Source organism: Pseudorca crassidens, chromosome 7 (genome assembly GCF_039906515.1).
Source record: "Pseudorca crassidens isolate mPseCra1 chromosome 7, mPseCra1.hap1, whole genome shotgun sequence".
In the NCBI taxonomy this organism is placed as follows: domain Eukaryota; kingdom Metazoa; phylum Chordata; class Mammalia; order Artiodactyla; family Delphinidae; genus Pseudorca; species Pseudorca crassidens.
The window spans coordinates 105,013,792-105,033,245 of NC_090302.1; the positions used below are offsets into that span (position 1 = coordinate 105,013,792).

Consider the following 19,454-nt stretch of genomic DNA (forward strand, 5'->3'; position numbering starts at 1 on the left):
CATGGAGGTGTGGAGATGTGGGAAAGGGGCTGACGTAGCAATGGAAAGAGGCCAGGCCAGGTGGTCCCCACTGTGTGGTCCGTCCCCCCCTGCCCCATCCTGCCACCATGGCCATCACGCCTCAGTACCATTACTTGTTAAATTGTTGTCTTTCCTCACAGGATGCAACCTCAGGGAGTCCGGGACAGTGTGGAATGTTCCCCACACTCCCGCTCCCGGAGGAGGGCCTCGGACGAGAGAGTCACCACTCCTTTGCCTGAGGCCCGTTTCCCTCAGATGTCACTGTTTATACCAGAGGCCTCTCCAGGAACAAAGTCACAGAAGTTGGGAGCGCTCAGGGCCCAGTTTTCTCCGGCAGAAAACCGAGGCTTGGAGACATGGAGTGGCCGCCCAAAGTCACTCACCCGGAGTGGCAGAGCTGGCCTGACCAACCGTCTGGGTCCGCCCCGGAGCGAGGGATGTGGGACTTTCAGTGCTAAAACGGGGACAGTCCCAGGCAGTCCGGAGGACGTGAGGGGCTGGGGCCGGAACCCGGGGATCCTCACTTAAACAGTCCCTTTACCCCGCAGATGGGTGAGGAAAAGGTCCAGGGAGAAAATCGAGAGCCCCCAGCCACCAGGCGGCCCCCACCGCGCGAACGATTGCTCTGGAAGAGCCTTCCTTGCGCCCCCAATCCCCAGTGCAGCGGCTCCCGGAGGCGGTCGGTGGGCGGGGCTCGGGGCCTTCCCCGCGCGAGGGGACTCCGGGGGGGCCGTGCGGGGCGCGGGGGCCCGCGGCGGCACAAAGAGTCCCGGCCGCGGCACTTTTGAAAAGAGCGAGGAAGTTGATCTGGGCCGGGGCCCAAGGAGTGACGAGGAGGGAGGGAGGGCGGGCGCACGGGGCCGGGGGCGGCCGCAGCCCTCGCCTCGCCGGCCTCCACGGGAAGCGCGGCGGCGGCATGGGCGGCGGGGCGCGGCGCCCCCAGCCTGCGACCCCGCGGACCCTCCTCTCGGCGCGCCGCCTCCGCAGCCGGGGCTCCGGCGTGACTCCGGCACCGAGCCCCACTCCCGCGGGCGGCGCGTAGGGCGGCTATCGATACGTGCCCTCCCGGGACCCGTCGGCTTCAGCCCGGGTCGCACGGCCGCCGAGCCGCCTCCGGCGGGGCCCTCCCGAGGCCCCGGAGCGGGGACCATGAAAGGTAAGCCCGCCCGCGCGCGGGAGTTCCGAGGCGAGCCCCTGCGGGACCCCTCACCCTGCCCGGGCGCGGTGGGCACCTCTCTCTGAGGGCGGGCGAGGACCGGAGGACTCACCCGGTAGGAAGTGCGTGGGCTTCTCTTTCGTATCCTCCGGAGAAAGGTATTGGGAAGACAGGATGGAGCCCTGAAGTCCAGAGGCAAGGGAGAGGAGAGGGAGGATGCAGAATGTGCTCACCGTCCATTGCTCTTTCCCGAAAAGCCGTTGTAAATCCAGAGAAGTATCTGATCCCTTTAACCTGTCAGCACAGAACGATGTTACCAGCCCAACCTTCTATCAGCATCACCCCATCCGAGGACCCATCTCAGAGGCTGCTGCGGCCCTCACCTAGCCTTTTGCCCAGCGCCAGGCCCAGGATTCTCCTCCGGGAACTTCCACCCTTTCCCTAGGAGAGACCTGCGGTGTCTGGGTTTCTCAGCCCAGGCCCAGCCCTTCCTGACCTCTGAACCCTGGCTGACCGTCCTCTGACCTCCTGGGCGCAGAGCAGTAGGGGGAGATCAGTGGTGCAGGCCTGAGCTCTCCCCAGGCCAGTGGGCATTACCACAGTGGTCCTTGCAGCCAGTTCTTGGGATGGAAACAAGAACCAAACTTGGTCCCTGATGCTCATCCCCGGGCCTGGTTTACTCGAGGCCCGGGAGAGTGCACCCCTGGTCTTCACCGTCATTCTCAGGCTAAGGGAGAAACAGGCTTTGGAGTCATACTGTGGGGCAGAGAACTTCGGGGTTTTGATGCTCCCTCACCTGCTTTACGATAATCCTTCAGATAGCTTAACTGAATGTTGCAACGGTAAAGGACTTCCGGGGTCATCTGCAGGGCTTTCCGCTGTGCCGTCAGGTGGCGTTGGCGTTGGCGAAGCCGCTTCATTTGCGTAGAAGGGTTTGAGGGTTCCTGTGAAGAAAAGGCTCCACGGGTAAACCTCTGATGGATCACAGCCTCCATGTTGTATAGTTGCGGAAACTGAGGCCCAAGCAGGTAGGACCAGCCTCATGGGTGTGTCACCTGTGCAGTCCCCCAGGGGCCCAGGGCACCACATGAGGTTCAGTGCTCTGCTGTCGCTGTCTGGAAACTATTAATAATTTTTTAACAAGGGAGCCCAGCAGTTTTATTTTGCACTGGGCCCCGCAAATTACATTGCTGAGACTGTGGATGAGAGAAGGGACTTGCTTGAGATTCACAGCTCGTCAGGGGGACCGGCCCAGGGCTCCTGACTTCCAGGCCGGTGTGCTTGCTGATGCATACATCCCTCTTCCTTCCCTCCGGCCTCTGGTCCCTCTGTCTGTGCTTCCCGGTGGCCTCACCACGTCTTGATCTATCTGGGACGAGGCAAGCAAGTTATCATCAGCCCCAGGGAGTTCCCTTAGCAGCAGAGAGGAGCCTCACTCACCAGGTTCCTGCTCTCAGCTACCACATCTGTGCAGTGTCCTGTGCCCAGGCAGCGGTCCTGGGGCAGGTCATTACCAGAAGCCTCTGGAAAGGTCTGAGGCCACATCTCACCACAGGCTTGGGGCCCACGCCGCTCTGGACCTTGATGGTGATGGTAAGAGGCTGCACATTCTCAGAGTGGTTTGGCTCCGCCAACTTTCCAGAAGAGCTCTTTGGGGGAAAACAGACCGGGGAAAAGCCAGGCAGGGCCGAAGTCCCCTGAAACGGAGGAGACACCCAGCTCCCGGGAAGGGAGTCAGGAACACACGGCCCGCCTTTCTGAAACTCAGCGAGGCAATGCGACTCCTCTAAGCTGCGGAGGAAGGAGCTGGTGTGAACAGGTATTGAGAGGAGGTCTGTGAGGAGGACCGGCTGAAGCAGGTCGTCGGGTCCCAGCGTCTTCCTGGCCTGCTGACTGGGAGGCTATGGGCTCTGAGCAAGAAACCCAAGTCCTGCCCCTCTCCCTCCTTTTCCCTCAGACGGCAGCCTCACCGCCACCTGGGGCCGAATTCCTGTCCGCTGACGCCTTCAGGGCAGCTCTTGTGTGTTTTTCCTCCACTTTTGGGAAACCTTCTAGGATCTTCCATAACCTCCCAGGGCCCGGGCCGCAGAGCTGCGGGGAAGGCGGGGTTGATTCCCAGCCCACCTCCCTGCAGGGTCTCCCCTCATCCTCCCCGGGGGCCAGGAAGAGCCACCCCCTCTACCTGAGATGGAAAAGCCAGGGCAGGCAGTCAGTATTTGGCCTTGGGGGCATCTGTGGAGGAATCAGGATTTTTTTTACCCACGTGGAAAAAAATAAAGTGCCCAGAAGAGTGGGCTGCCCCTTCCAGGATGGCCTTCCCCGGGGGAGGCTGGCCTCAGACTGTCCTCCGAGGGCCGCACCAATCTGAGAAGCACATCTGCTGGCAAAGGTTCACTATCCCCGCTCAAAGCAAAACACGGTGATGTTATGTTTTGTGGAGGTTGGCGGGGACGATACTTAAACAAGAAAACAGGTCTGCTAAGGCGCGCTGCCACCAGTGGCCAGGTGCCAGGGTCCGCTCTGCCAGCCAAGCTGTTTCCACCCTGAGGCGCCTCCTGCCCACCTGCCCACTGGCTGGCAGCCGGGCCTCCCAGGCAGCCGCATCTTTTGATGCAAGCAGGGCCCAGCTCCGGGTCCAGCCCCTCTCACACCTGAGGGGCACGCAGCTGCCACCAGCCCCTGGTGATGGGCCCACCTTGGAGCTGCCCACTGGCTTGTCTGGGCCATTAACAGCCACCTGTGGAATTGTTCCCACATCTCCAGCGAGAGGGTCCTGTTGTGAGATCCCCTCCCAGACATGTGAGTCACCCCTCCAGAAGCGGCCTGGTTCCCTGCGAAGATGACTGATTTGAGAGTCAAGGACAGAGGCTCTAGTCCTGGCCCCGCATGAGGCTCTGGTCAGTGTTCCCTCTGTGGGCCTCGTTCCCTGCTGGGTGGTCCCTGAGAACCATCTTGCTCTGATGCACTGTGACTCAGCCCAGGAGCTCCGGGCCTGAGAGCCACGTAGGGAGCAGAAGTGACTTGGTAAAGAGATGCTTGGAAGTGGGCCTACCTCATGGGCCACTATGTCCCTGGGAGACTTGGCCTCAGCTGCCATGGACGGGCAGAGCCACACCCTGCTGTTCCCCAAACCTGGGGGAAATGACCCCTCCCCACGGAATCGGGGAGCAGTGCCTACAGCCCACAGGCAAAGGGCGGGCAGGAGAGCAGGGGGTCTCAGAAAACAGCAGTGTGATCCTAGGAAAATCTACCTCTTGCAACTTGGCAGGGGGGATATATCCACTCATGAATGTGCAGACTGCGTCCCTTTTGGAAGCCTGACCTCCATCCCCAGACCTCGGGACACTGGAGGGGGCCTGCGACTAGAAGGGGCCGACACAGCAAAGGTGCACAGAGCCAATAAGTGGCCTGATGCGGACGAGGGGTGCCCTGGGGCTCAGATGTTGGAGATCAGCTCCAAACAGACAGACAGACAGACACACATACACACGCATGCGCGCGTACGCACACACACAAGCTGGTCACCTTGCCATCCAGCTGGGGTGATTTTAATAACTGAAGACTCCCACCTAAAACTAATTTGGGAGCGAGGACAAAGAATTCTAGTTCTCAATAGATGTTGGTGGACAGCTTGGCAGTTTTCGTGAAGGACAGGCAGCTGTGCTGGGTGTTACAAGTACAGAGTTGGCAAGTACAGCAGCATGATGGACCGTGTCACTCATATATTCACTGTCTCTGTTTTGATCATGTTTAATTTAGTGTGTGTGTGTGTGTGTGTGTGTGTGTGGTGAGCACGGAGCCCAAGGTTGAGCCTAGCCCTGTCACACACCAGCTTTGTCACTTTGTAACTATGATGAAGTCATTGGTGCTCCTTGGCCCTCAGTCTCATCTGCAAGTAGACTGTATGTTCTTTGAAGTTCTTTCCAGCTCTGACATTCTCCTCGAATGTTTTTCCTTTTGTGAGGGTATGTATATTTCTTTCTTTCTTTTTTTTGCCGTACGTGGGCCTCTCCCTGTTGTGGCCTCTCCCGTTGCGGAGCACAGGCTCCGGACGCGCAGGCTCAGTGGCCATGGCTCACGGGCCCAGCCGCTCCGCGGCATGTGGGATCTTCCCGGACCGGGACACGAACCCGTGTCCCCTGCATCGGCAGGCGGACTCTCAACCACTGCGCCACCAGGGAAGCCCGGTATGTATATTTCTATCTAACTGTCTATCTATCCTCAGTTTTCCCCCAGACTAAGACTGTAATGCCCACAGGGTAGTATCCAAGTGTGAGTTTCATGAGTGTGAGGACCCTGGCTGCCTTTTTCTTGTCTCACTCTTGCACAAGGCCTGGCACTTAGGAGGTGTCCATTATATTTGTTCAGTGGTTACATCTGAGTCCCCCACTGGGCTGAAGTCCTTAAAGGCAAGGACACCCCATGATGTCCCCAGAACCTAACACAGGTATTTGGTAAAGATTCATGCTTCTATTTAACCAGGATTTTTTTTTTTTTTTTTACCAACTGCCAAGTGCCCGGGCTTGTGTGTCTATGTCTGTCTAACGGCCAAAAAAGATGCAGAGAAGGGCTTAGAGTTTGGACACTGTCCTTTCTCTCCAGGAGCGCACCCTTTCCTGGGACACTTACGACTTGTGCCCAAATCATTCAAAAAAAGTCTGAAAGTGGTAAGTGCATAAGAGAGGTCCCAAGGAGAGAGTTTGGGTGTTATTGGTCCTTTTCTCGTCTCTCCTCCTTTGCTGCTCCACCTCTGGAAGAGTCTGTGGTCTCAGCCGTGGACTCCCATTCATTGAACAGTCCCACCTAGTCTCAAGGATGTGATACACGGGACAGGCTGGTGATACCGGATTTAATCCTCTGAGCCCCAGACCCTTACCCGACAGTGTCCTAAACGTCTAGCTGGAGACCTGCAGACACTCCTTTAAGGTGCAGATGGGATGCCTTCACATCCAACCGAACCCAGGTTAAATAGTGGTTATTCTGGGATGTTGCCTCACACCTTTCAGTCAGCAAACATGTATCAATACCTACTTTGGGGGAGGAAGCGGCTAGTCTAAAGGGGAGCAAGGATGCCCTCCGGTGGAGACAAAACATACACACTTGAGAACCAGGGCTTCCCTGGTGGCGCAGTGGTTTGAGAGTCCGCCTGCCGAGGCAGGGGAGCGGCTGGGCCCGTGAGCCATGGCCGCTGAGCCTGCGCGTCCGAAGCCTGTGCTCTGCAATGGGAGAGGCCACAACAGTGAGAGGCCCGCGTACCGCAAAAAAAAAAAAAAAAAAAAAAAGAAGAGAACCAAGTAAGCAAGGGGGATGATGTGAGGAACCAGGGAGTGGTATATACAGTAGATTGCATAGGAATCCCCAGAAAGAAAGAGCCTTTTAAGTTGGGGCAGGTCGGGAAGGCTTTAGGGAGGAGGAGAGGGTGAACAAGATTTGGATGGGGTCATCCAAGAGACAGCAGGAGCAGGAAGCATGTTGGTGAAAGCTGGGCACTGTCATTGGGTGTGTTCACCGGTGATGGGAGAGAGATTTGCCTGGAGACTGAGGGTTGGCAGAGAAATGCAGGGAGCCACAGGACCGGGAGGCCGTGAGTGCCACGCCAAGGACTCCAGCTGTGTCCTGTTGACTCCTGTTCACTTTGGAGAAGCCCTAGAAGGGTTTGTCAGGAGATGGCCTGGTTGCTACTTCTCTAATGCCCTTCCCCCATGTTGGGAAATCTCTACTTTCAGAGAAAGCAATGAGGGAAGAAGAAAATGAACCTGTAACAGAGCCAAGAGGAGCGGTTGGGGACACCGGGGGAGAAGGAGGATGTAATGTAATGGAAACCAAGAGGAGAAAGTTCCAAGAAGGACAAAATGGTCAACAGTGTGACTGTTGATGGACAGGCTTGGCTAAGGGTTATTTGATTCTGAAAAAAGTAGGCTGCAGAAACCTAGAGGGGAGTGGGTGGGTTTGAAGCAAAGGCACAGGAAGACCTTGTGTTAGAGAAGTTTCAGGAAAAGGGAGCTAAGGAGTTGAAGTAAGAAGCGGGGCCAGGCGTCAATGGTTTTTCAAGGTGGTGCTGGCCTGCCCATTGGAAGGTGGAGGGAGAGAAGAGAAGGGGAGATGGGGGCCAGGGATGAAGGAGATAGGAGTGGCTGAGCTTTGCTGTAGAAAGAAGAAAGGCTAGGACTTCCCTGGTGGTCCAGTGGGTGAGACTCCACGCTCCCAATGCAGGGAGCCCGGTTCGATCCCTGGTCAGGGAACTAGATCCCACATGCAGCAGCTAAGACCCGGAGCACCCTAAATAAATAAATAAATATTTTTTAAAAAAGAAGAAAAGCTGTCTTTATGGGGGCCCCAGGAAGGATGTAGATATAGGCTCTTTGCATTCCTAGTTGCATTTAATCTTTTTACCATATATCCCCATTATAAAAATTTTGAAAAATTCAGAAAAGGAAAAAAAAAAATCGCACTCACCTGAACTCCTATCCCTCAGAGATAACTGACGAGATTTGGAAGAGAGTTCTTCCAGATATCCTTCAGTGTCTATTTGCACATGGATTTTTTTCACATAAGTAAGATTATACTACTAATAACATGGCTTATTCTATGTATGTATTTATAAAATTCAGCAATAGAACCTAGATATCTTCCCTAGGCAGTAAGTATAGATCTGCATTCTTTTTATTGGCTGCATAATATTCCATAGTATGGCTTTACAATAATTTCTTTAACCAATCCCTTATCAATGGGCATTTAAGGTATATACATTTATCCTCAGGTTTATCATAGCACGCAGTGATAATCTTTACATCTCCATCTTTGCCAAGTGGTATACATATTCCCTTAGAAAAAATTCCTAGAAGGGGGTTGCTGAGTGAAAAGGCATGCTCTTTTGAAGTTTGGCTATCATCAAAAAGAACACAAATAACAAATGTTGGTGAGTACATGGAGAAAAGGGAGCCCTTGTGCACTTCTGACAGGAATGTAAATTGGTGCAGCCACTATGGAAAACAGTATGGCCGTTCCTCAAAAAACTAAAAATAGAGCTACCATATGATCCAGAAATTCCACTCCTGGGTATATATCTGAAAAAACCCCACTAATTCAAAAAGATATATGCACCCCAAAGTTCTAACAGCATTATTTACAATAGTCAAGATAAAGAAACAACCTAGGTGTCTTGTCAACAGATGAATGGATAAAGAAGATGTGGTACATATATATATACACATGCACACACACATATATACACAATGGAATATTACTCAGCCATATAAAAGAATGAAACTTTGCCATTTGCAACATGGATGGACTGGGAGGGTATTATGCTGAGTGAAATAAGTCAGAGAGAGACAAATACTGTAATGACATCACTTATATGTGGAATCTAAAAAATACAGCAAACTAGTGACTATAACAAAAAAGAAACAGACTCACAGATATAGAGAACAAGCTAGTGGTTACCAGTGGGGAGAGGGAAGGGGGGAGGGGCAAGACAGGAGTAGGAGATGAAGAGGTACAAGCTACTTGTATAAAACAAGCTACAAAGATATATTGTACAGCACAGGGAATATAGTCAGTGTTTTATAGTAACTATAAATGGAATACAATCTTTAAAGCTTGTGAGTCACTATGCTGTACACCTGTAACTTATATAATATTGTACGTCAACTGTACTTCAGTCGAAAAAAAATGAAGTTTGGAAGTAGAGTCCACACTGTGCTCCCAGGGCACGAGGGCCCATCTCCACACACCCTCATCTACACTGGGTTTAAGGGGTAGGCGCCTGGAGGAAGTTAGGGCAAGATGACGAGCTTAAACCTAATGCATTTGATCTTTTCAGAAAGGGAGGTAGTGAGCTCATCTTTGGAGCATGAGGTGGGCTGAGAAGAAGAGGAATAGTGGGTGAGGATGCAGATGGGAAGATCTGACCGGCGACAGAGCCACACCAGTGTCTGACATGCCCCCACGGGGCTGGGTCCCCAGTGCAGTGCAGAGAGAAAGGCCTGGGGAGTCAAAGGCAAAAGGGCCAGGAGAGAAAGCTAAAGGCTCCCGGGAGCCGAAGGTGATCCTGGGGTCCAGACTGACTGCCTGCGAGAAGCAGGAGTATAAAGACTTAGTGCAGGGGATTAGGAAAAACAGCGGGAGAGGGTGCAAGAAGAGAGCTTGCGATCATGCAGACAGAACAGCAGTTAGGTTTACCCCAGAGGATGTGCAGGCTGAGCTGCGGCCAACGTGGAGATGAGACCTACAGATTCCAGGTCAAGGAGGCCTGCGGTCTAGAGACCCAGTGGGCTTTCAACATGTTCCCTCCATTAAAGCTGGTGGCGGGAGACAGGATGAAGAAATCATTGAATCCAGGTGAGGCACTTATCCAGAACAGTATTCCCCAATGTGGGTGCACCTCTGACTGCCAGTTCCATTGGATTTAATAGATCATTGTTTTCAAGAATGGCAAGAAATTCTACGGTGAAATAAGTTTGAGAAACACAGAATTAAACACAGATAGAGATGGGCTTTTTTTGCAGAATTTTTCAAAATTTGTACTATGTTAATGCGAGTCTCGAGAGGGTGATGGAAAACGCAGCATTTTCCAGATTTACTTGATCAAAGAACCCCTTTTCACAAAGAATATTTTGAACTAGTGCTCTGTAGGACGTGTTTTTGAAAACTGAACTTCTTGAAAGTTGGAAATTGGTCCTGAGAGTGACAGGCATTAGGAAAGAGAGAGAAATGACAGCAGCAATTCAAGTGGGATAGAAAAACAATCCTAATAAAAATGGCTGTTGCTACCATTTATCAAGTATTTACTGTGTACCAGGTGCTTTTTGTATGTTGTCTCATTTTCACAGCAGCTCTGTGCAGGAGATGGTATTCTCACTATTTTGCACACAGAGCCCAGAGAGGGGAAGGAGAATCCCCTGCGAGGGAATACATGACTGGAAGTGGTGAAAAGCAGAGAGTGAGGGGTTTGAAGGCCCAGAGGTAACAATCAAGATCAAGAAACTCATGATTCCCACCCCTCCCACCCTACTGGGTTTGTGGGGTTCAGGATCGATGGAGGAGCTGCTGTCTCCAAGAGGAGACCATTGTGTATGTGATGGGGGACGGTTAAGGTCCGTTGTACTGAGTGAATAGCTGGGGTTCTCTTCTGAAATAGAGGTTATACAACCCCTTGAAGGGGTACAGTCATCCCTCTATATCTGCAGGGGATTGGTTCCAGGGTCCCCCACGGATACCAAAATCCAAGGATACTCAAGGCCCTTATATAAAATGGCATGGTATTTGCATATAACCCACACACATCTTCCCATATACTTTAAATCACCTCTAGATTAGTTATTACACCTAATACACTGTAAATGCCTGTGTAAATGTAAATGGTTGTAAATACACTGTAATTGCTATGTAAATAGTTGCTGGTCACTCAGCAAGTTCAAGTTTTGCTTTTTGGAACTTTCTGGAAAATTCTTTCCAAATATTTTCTAACCGCGGTTGGTTGAATCCGCAGACGTGGAACCCACGAGTACGGGTTGGCATTTGGAGTCGTCGCAGATAACCAGGGGTTGCTACTGGCATTCAGTGGGTCAGAACGCCAGATGTCTGCTCGGCGTGGGTAAATCCTGTCTAATGGAGACCTGTGCCACTCAAATGCCAGGAGTGCCCCAGTCAGAATACTGAGGGCAAGAAAGGGGAGGAAAGTCATTTAGGATAAAGAGGGAGATCGCCCACAACCTCTGTGGTTATAGGAACCGTGGAAGACAGCAGATGCTGGGGGCTGGGGGCTGGCCCTGAGGATACAGGCAGAGGTGGCAGCAAGGAGAGGAAATGCCTGTCCCAAGAGCATCAAATGTGGATTTTAGGAATGAAGGAGCAGAAAAGAGGCGACAGTCACAAGGGAGCAAATCACGACACCTTGCTGAGCAGGAGAATCTGAAAGGGAAGGACCAGATCATCAGAGCAGAGAGGGACAGACTGATTCCCATCCGAATATAAACGTACCCTCAGCGGAAGCCTGTGGGGAGGGGGTCACGGCAGAAGGGTTCCAATGAAAACAGTTTTGCCACCTTAATTATAGCCTTCTCCGACCATAAACTACAATTATTCTGCAACTTTAAATATAGCATTGGCTCCTGAGAAGGCTCCGAAAACTTTATTTTTACTGACCCAATTGGCTGTTTTGAAAACCCACTCTGTGAACTCTGTAGAAGATAATCATCAAAATATGTTCCTTGAAGTTCCCAGAGAAAGACCTTTTCCTCAGTTCCTCGAATCTCTCCCCCCTTGCTGACTCTGACGGAAGACTGCAGTCCCTGAAAGGCTAAAGAGTGAATCAACACCGCATGTTCAGTCAACCGAAAGCTGGACTCTGCGACCACAGTTGAGTTAGCAGTTGGTGAACAGGTCGGGGCTATTTTCCACCTCCAGAGGGACAAGTGAACCCGGCTCAGCCCCAGCAGAGCCAGAAGTCATGCCCAGCCATGTGCCGACTCTGGCACCTTCAAATCAAACTCTCTGCAACGTGGCTCTGTGGGAGCTGAGGCTTGAAAAAAGCAAGGGAGTTCCCTTGTGGCGGCCTTTCTGATATTTGAGTTGGAGAATGTGACCATAGGTATGGGAGAAACAGAGGTTCTTTCAAGTCTCTGGTGGTTGCCACTACTTTATGAGTCTGGGCTTGCAGCGCTGTCTTCGAAGGCTAATTTTTTTTTTTTTTTTTAATTCACTGCCTGGAATTTGGGTAGAGATCGCTAGCTGAAGAGTGGGGCCCGGCTATGCCTCCAGTAGGTCATTCATGGGCCTGGCTTCTTCATGACAGGGATGAGAATGCTCCCTCATGACAGCTCCAATCCCCTGGGGCCTCTGGAACAGGGGAGGCCGAAACTGGCTCACAGAGTCTTCGATGTTTGCTACCCAGAGCAGCGGGCTGTCCCAGGCTTGTCTCAAGAGAGGGGTTTTCCTGAATACTTAAGGTTCCAGGCATTACCCTAGCTTTGCCGGTGCCCTTTCCCAAGCCCACCCCCTCCTGTCCCAGTGGCCTTTCTCCTGGAATCAGCAAAATGAAAAAAAAAAAAAAGAAGAGTACACAAAGAGAGACAGAGAGAAGGCAACAGAGGCTACTTCTGCCTTCCTGGAAAGGTGGCCTCTTTTCAGACAACTGTGGCGACATCGTCCACCATTCCAGGCACCTGGCAGCCCACACTGACATGCAGGTGCTTCCCAGTTTTCAGCATGTCAAGAAGTGCTCAGTTTCATGGATGGTTTACGTATGATGCAGGAAGGAACCACAGCCTGATTTGAGAGGGCCATAAACATGTTGGTGGTATTCTAAAGTGATTAACTGGACACATGGAAAAAATTAACCACCACCACCCCCCCCAAAACAGGGAGGCCTTTTAGCTTTAGGAGAGGAAAATCATATCCCTTGTTCCAGCTCTGAGAAAGGGAGGGGAAGAAGATGCTAAATTTTGCTGCACCGCCCCCAACCTAGCCTTTCATTCCTTTTCAATCCAGGCATTAGGCCCCTCCCTGTATATTCATTTTAAGTCGCTGCCGCTTTAAGCCTTTGCATCTTCAATGCATCAGAACTCCCCAACACTCCCTAGCCAGGGAGAACTCTAAGAATAAACCATATTTAAACCATATTTTAAATCATTAATCTTTTTTTAGTAAAACTGAGCTCTTAATTAAAAGGGCAGAAGTTAACAATTAACTAAGGATGCAGGCCTTCTCAAAAGGTCAGCAAACCCATCTTTTTTGAACACCCACTATGAGGTCAGCCCTGTGCTGAAAGAGGCTGAGGGAAGATTTCCTGACCTCATGGGGATGACAAACCACTGGCAGGCCAGACGTGTAAACAGATGCTGAGCCTGGATGGGAGAGGCCTTTCCGAGCTCCGTGGCCTGTCTGCGCTGTGTGTGTGTAACTCTGCAAGCGCTCTGTGTGTGCATTTGCATCTTGCTTCAGATCCCTGGGCATTTCGGAGCCTCTAACTAGCTGACAGATGACTTAACCTCTGCCAGCCTTTGTAACATGACAGGTGGGCTCTGTGACTTGTAAGTTCCCTTCCCACTCCCTCTCTCTGAAAGCTCTGGAAAGCTGGGGCACCCAACACTCAGTCACATGGCCCCAGAAGGCATGGGAACACTCAGTCACATGGCCCCAGAAGGCATGGGAACAGGCAGCATGGGAGATGCAGAGGGGGGTGGAGAATTCTTTTCCTGTCTCTGCTGACCCCACTTGGTCCAGTGCAAGGGGAGAGTACAGATCCTGTCTCATCGATCATCCTCTCATCAGTCATAGCCTCTGTCCCTCAAGCCCAGCTCCTCTCAATTCTTTATGTCTGTTTCCTCATCCTTCCTCTGACTGGCTCAGTCTTGGTGTAATGCGAGTATAATGAGTGCGTGCTTGCACAGGGTTTGGCTTCTAAGAGCCTCGCAAAGCTTTGGATTATGTCCTCCTTCAGCTGAACAAGGCTGAAGTGGAACAGTTGCTATAGCGTTCCAGCCATAGGTAAATTAGGGGTCCCCAGGGTCCGTGGCTCAGCGCTAGTAAACAGGAAGTTGGAAGGATTAGAAAGAGAAGAGCTCTTTGGGCATGGGACCCGGGGAGGGGGGACGGTGGGGAGAGGTGGGGCTGTGAGTTATGGAGCTGTGACGTCAGCAAAGGGAAAAAGGGAATAGGGCCAAACATTTGCGAAGCCCCTCATCTAAAGAGAGCTGAGATCGCGCTGGCCATCATTCCCCTTCCCGCGGGCGGCTCCGCAAAGTATCGGACGAGTCTCGGTGAATTCTCACTTGCTAATGACTGCCAATCTAGGGGCTCTCGGTGGGAGAGCAGAGTTATGACAGAGCTGTGTTTTTTCCGAGGGGGTGTTTGCTGAAGGTTGGTGTCCATCTTGCTTGATTTAAGTCTTCCCAGATTCCCTGCAAAGGCTATAAACAGGGAAGTGATGAAATTGACCCTGGAGCCAGAAGAGGGAGGAGGCCTAGTCACAGGGGCGGGCACGCAGGCACCACCAGGGGTGGAGAGAGATGAGAAACACAGGCCTAGGAGGAGTCTCTGCTCCAAGGAGTGGAAGGAATACCTCCCTGAGGGGCCCCCGGGGCTGCGGTAAATCCAACAGCCCACAGCGTGGTTCCGGCTGAAATCATCTGGGGGGTGAGAGGGTGCCGCTAGTTAGGGCGAGGGTTTGGTCTGACACAGCACAGAAGGCACCGCCTCGCCTGTGGCGCTCGTTTATGGGGAAGCGACGGCAGTCCTGGTAACATTCCAGGCGATGTTATGCTCTTCAACTGTCGGCAGATTGATGATAGGGTGACAGCCTTAAGACACAAAGCGGGGCTCAAGAGGTTGATTTCTTAGGATACGTATAAAGGGTACCAGTCATGTCAGCCTTCCTTCTGCTACTGTACCCACCCTCCTCCAAAGCGTGCACACACACACACACACACACACACACACACACACACACACGAGAACACACTAACTGTATCAGACAGAGGCTACCTGCAGTTTGTTACTGTGGAGAGGAAACTCAAGCATGAAATTCAGGAGGCTTTGCCACTCTTACAGATCAGGGGTCTTGTCCTTCCCCAGTCAATAGAAATTGATCAGAGGCCAGACAAGAAATTCAGGCAAGGCTTTACTGGGGCCCCTGAAACCACAGGTTTCCTTGCTTGCTCCCCGACGGGGGTGGGGTGTGAGCTTCTTTCTTATATGGGGTGAGGGTAGGGGTGTGTCCATGGGGCAGGCCGGAGGGATGGCTTAGGAGTTTTGCCCACCCCTTAGGTGGTGTTGCATGCAGGGGGCACGTGCAGTACCCTGCTTTTGCTCCCAACACCCTGTTTTTGCTTCCGGCTCTTCAGAAGTGGCAGTTGGGGTTTTTTGTTGGTCTTCGGTATCTTTATGTCCGTCACTTGCCCCAACTGTGCATGCACGCAGTTCTTTTTAGCCCCTTATAGTTTCTTTGTATGTTATTGCTGGAGGAGACGTTTCTGTCCAGGTGCAAGCACTGCAGCAAAGGGTCCCAGGTCCCAGCCTGTCTCATCACTAGCTGTCCCTGTGGCTTTAGCCAGGCATTCAAAGTTAACCCTCCTCCTCCTAACTCAGCTTCCCCATCTGTAAAACTGGGAGAATAACTTCTCACCCTGTCTCTCTGTCAGGCTAGCTGTGGGGATAAAGGGTATGAACCCAGGTCTCTGCCTTCCCCCCGCATTAACTCAGAGTCTCTGAGGGTAGGGGGCTGACCTTGGTCTTTGCACCGGGCTTCTCCATGATTACACGTGCAGGCATAGACCCCCTACCAGGAAGGGTAACACAAAACCATTCATAGTCCCATGCGAAATTGTGTTTGTTGAGCACTTCTCTGTGCCAATCCCTGTGCTAGGGGCTTTGGGTAAAGCAGAGAAAAAGACAGACACAGTCCCTACCCTCAGATCTTAGACACTGAGGAAGAGAGCTGTCAGATAAATAATAACAGGTATACTGCATTCCACAAAGGGAAAATACAGACCACATGGAAGAATGTGTAACAAGCAAGAGACTTCCTCCAGTCTGGGAGCTCAGGGAAGGCTGCTAGGAGGCGACATGTAAGTCGTGACCTGGAGGACAAGCAGAGGGCACTCATGGCAGTGATGGTGGCATCTTTCATTTGGGGTTACCCACAGTCCCTCCCCGACTGAGCCCGTTCAGGGCTGCCCTCACTTATCGGGCATTCCTTGCCCACTCTGCCTCTTGGCTCCTGGGTAGGTCACAGTGGTCACGACAGCACAGCACTTGGGAAATGAGGCTGCTTCCGGGTCATTGCCAGAGAACCTGAGAACCATGGCCAGTCCTGGGCCCAGCCCCCTTCATTTCTACCTGCTCACCTTGTAGTCACAGGAGCAAGGATTCTTAGCATTTGTAGAACCTTGTCTCATTACTCTGAGTGGGGAGTGGGTGCGGTAGAGAAGACTTCCGAGTTCAGATCTCAGCTTCACCACATATCCTGGGTGCTGTTAAGCAACACTCTTAACTTCTCTGAACCGCAGTCTTTTTGCCTATGAAAGTGGTACTACCGACTCTAAAGTTTATAGCATCGTTGTGAAGATTGCCCCAAGGCAAGATCCAACCCTTCATCACTTTAAAAAAGGGAACAAAGAAAAACAAAAATTGGAGCTTCTACTTTCTAGCATTACCAACTTAAAATATTCCTGGGTTATAAAGTTTAAGTGCCTGATAAACTACAAGCAAACTGCTAAATGCATAGCTAGAGTTGAAAGAAAACGGGAAATCCCTAGGGACCAAGCCAAAAAAAAAAAAACCCTTAAAATTAGGGACTGAAACCAAACGAGTCCACAAATGCACGAGCTGGATGTTAGGAATCTCTAGTCTTGGGTGCAGGAGAAGACAAGGCTGTGAGAGGCACAAGGGGCACTTGTGGACCTTTGCTGAACCAAAGACCTCCCAGCATAAAACTCCAACCCTAGAAGATGCTGCTTCCAGGTGCTCTCACCCTGGGACAGCCATTCTGGTTGGGGTTATTTTTTTTTTTTTTTTGGCCCCATTGTTTTCTGATGGGCCACGGTCTTCCTACTGTTTGGTCAGCGCCCAGACCTGTGGTTAATGATTTTGAGTCTCACCCCAGCCAGTCTGCTCCTTGAAAAGGGGGGAGGGGAAGGGAAAGAGGCTAGATGCGAAATCTACCTGCTAGAGAGCTGACAAGGAAATGGGATATCTCCAGACACTCCGGGTGAGGGGAAGGGGGCGGTGCTGGGTTAACACAGGCTTGCCCTCACCTGGTCTGGGGATCTAGTATATATTCTATGTGCACACTTGGGTGATCCAATCTAAGGAATCAAACCACAGTGATCCCAGATCGGTCGCCCCCCTGGCACCTGGCAAAAGTCTAGGAAATGCCCTCTGGAAGAAAGAGTCTTGAACACAGACCCCTCAGGATCCACTGTTTAATCAGGGGCTACAATATGAATGCCCTTCCACACCTCCCCACCCTCTCCGTCCCCCTGGAGTGCATTATGGTGGCCCCAAAGCTATGCACACACAAGCTTTAACAATTTTCAGAAATAAATATAATGAAACATCTGCAAGACACATGATGATAGGTTATGTTCTCATCAAAACCTTCTGTGAAAAGAAAAATCAACAGTTCAACAGAAAAATGGGCAAAGGCTACATATAGTTAATTCGTGGAAAGGCATGGTTAGCAAGCACTTGAAAATGTTCCATTTCACTAATAATTCTTAAACGTGCAAAATAAAATACGGAGATTCTTTGAGTTAAACTCATAAAGACATTTATTTTTTATAAGACTCATTGGGGAAGGACTAGTATATCAGTATATATTCATATGCTGTGTGGGTGGAAGTGTCATTTGTATGCCCTTTCTAGATGTCAGTTTGTTCATTGGTTTCTAGAACATTAAAATGTTCTTACAATCTGCTCCAGTCCATTCACTTTTAGAAAACTGTCTAAATAAAGTCCTATATGTGCATAACATTTTACGTATAAGGATTTTCACTGCAGTATTATCCATGCACACACTTATTGCATATGCACACAGACACATAAATTTTTCCTGAAGCTCTTGAGGGTAAGTTACATACATCATGGTTCTTTACTTCTGAATAGTTCAGTGTGGATTTCCTAAGAACAGGAATATGATCAAGGTACAATTATGAACTTCATGAATGCGCTTCAGTTCTTTATCTAATGTACCATATGTATTCCGATGTTCGTTGATCAGATAATAACCTCGATGGGTTTTCTTTTCCCTCCAGGCTCTAGCGGGCTCTAGCTTAACATTAAGGATTGCATTTGGTTGTCATGTCTCTTCACCTTTCAACTGTCTTTTTTGACTCTAATATTTTTGAAAAATACAGCCCCCCCCCCAACTTTTAAAAATACAATGCTTACATTGTGTTTTTCTCATGTTTCTTCATGATTCGATTGTGGTTATGCACCCTTGGCCAGCAACTTACGTAAATGATGGTGTGTGCTGGTCAGCGTTGCCTGATTTCCCCACTATGTAATTACTGGGTTTTTTCCTCCCTTGCAACTAATAAGTAGTCTGTAAGCAGACAGTTTAAGGCCATGGATAAAGGCTTATACGTAAGCATACATATATACTGTTCTTCATCAAAATTTTCCCAAGAGGTGGCGTCCACTCATGGTTCTAACATGATCTGGTCTTAATCATGATGATTCAGTCCCAACTCCAGCAGTAAGAAGAGCCCTCCCTTCTCCCTACCTGTCTGTCTGTCTATCATTGGTATGGATTCCTGTTTCTTCAATGACTTGTAATTTCATTATTATACTTAATTATTTTAGTGCTCAAATTGTCCCAGATTTGGCCAGTGGGGGCATCTTCAGGCCGGTTTCTATTTCTTTTTGATATGCCCCTATCATTTTTTTTTGAGCATTCCCTTAATTTCTGAAATAGGAAGATGTTCTAGATTCATCTTCTACCTACCCTCTGCCCCAACCCTAAAATCAGCCATTTCTTTAAGAAGCCTGGGTTCCTTTTAGTGGGAAATGGTATTAGAGACCAACTGGATTGCTAGGGGTGTTCAGGGCTATTTTGGTGTCTTTGCTTCCTGGACCTTTCAACAAACAAAGTTATATGCATACACGTAGCTACAAATATAGATGCATCTATACCTATATATGAACATAAACAAATATGTACACACATAAACATATTTTAGAAATTACTAATTCCCACTGATACCTTCAAATTTCAGTCCAGCTCCAAGGGGTTCTTATTTGTCTCTCCCGTTGTTTATTTCTGCATCCCTTTTTTCACAGTGAGAACCCTGGGTCCAAACCACATCAAGGCATTTACTCTATTTGCTGAATCTTGAATTAATGTAAAATAACTTTGGAATTGCTTTACCCATGCTACACCAAGAAATAAAATTGCTTTAAAAGTTCAAGATTTGTTTGCACTTCTTCCCCAATCCTACGTTATCACATCCTAGACTGAGATTACAGAGTCCAAACTGTGTCATAATTTACTTAGATTAGTTCCTCTTTCCTTTTTTTTCCCCACGTACTATGTTTATTGTATTTATTCAAGCAAGCAAGGCTTATTTGGTTCCAAGTATTTTTTATTAATAAAATTGAATTTTTTGAATATGTAAGATATTAACATGTTTTCAGAAGTCAAACTATACAAAAAAATTATATTCAGAGAACTGTGACTCCTTCGTATATCCCTTTCCCCCACCCCATCCATTGTAGAAAACAACTTCATTGTTTTTCAGTTTACTTTTCCTGTTTATCTTCTTTTAACGATAAG

General features: G+C 50.1%; 1 protein-coding gene across 5 annotated transcripts in view; it reads left to right on the top strand.

Moving 5' to 3' along the window:
• The first annotated feature begins 563 nt into the window (after positions 1 to 563).
• Positions 564 to 19,454, top strand: part of SCARA3 (scavenger receptor class A member 3) — a 41,726-nt gene continuing 22,835 nt past the window's right edge. The window contains exons 1-2 of one of the 5 annotated variants that reach the window (XM_067745224.1): positions 892 to 1,177; positions 12,827 to 12,894. In XM_067745224.1, coding sequence (XP_067601325.1) covers positions 12,876 to 12,894 — 19 coding nt within the window. In that variant the 5' untranslated portion in view covers positions 892 to 1,177; positions 12,827 to 12,875. Of the gene's footprint in view, positions 1,178 to 12,826; positions 12,895 to 13,518; positions 13,670 to 19,454 lie in introns of those variants that run through there. The other 4 variants (XM_067745225.1, XM_067745228.1, XM_067745226.1 and 1 more) reach the window with 4 other exon arrangements.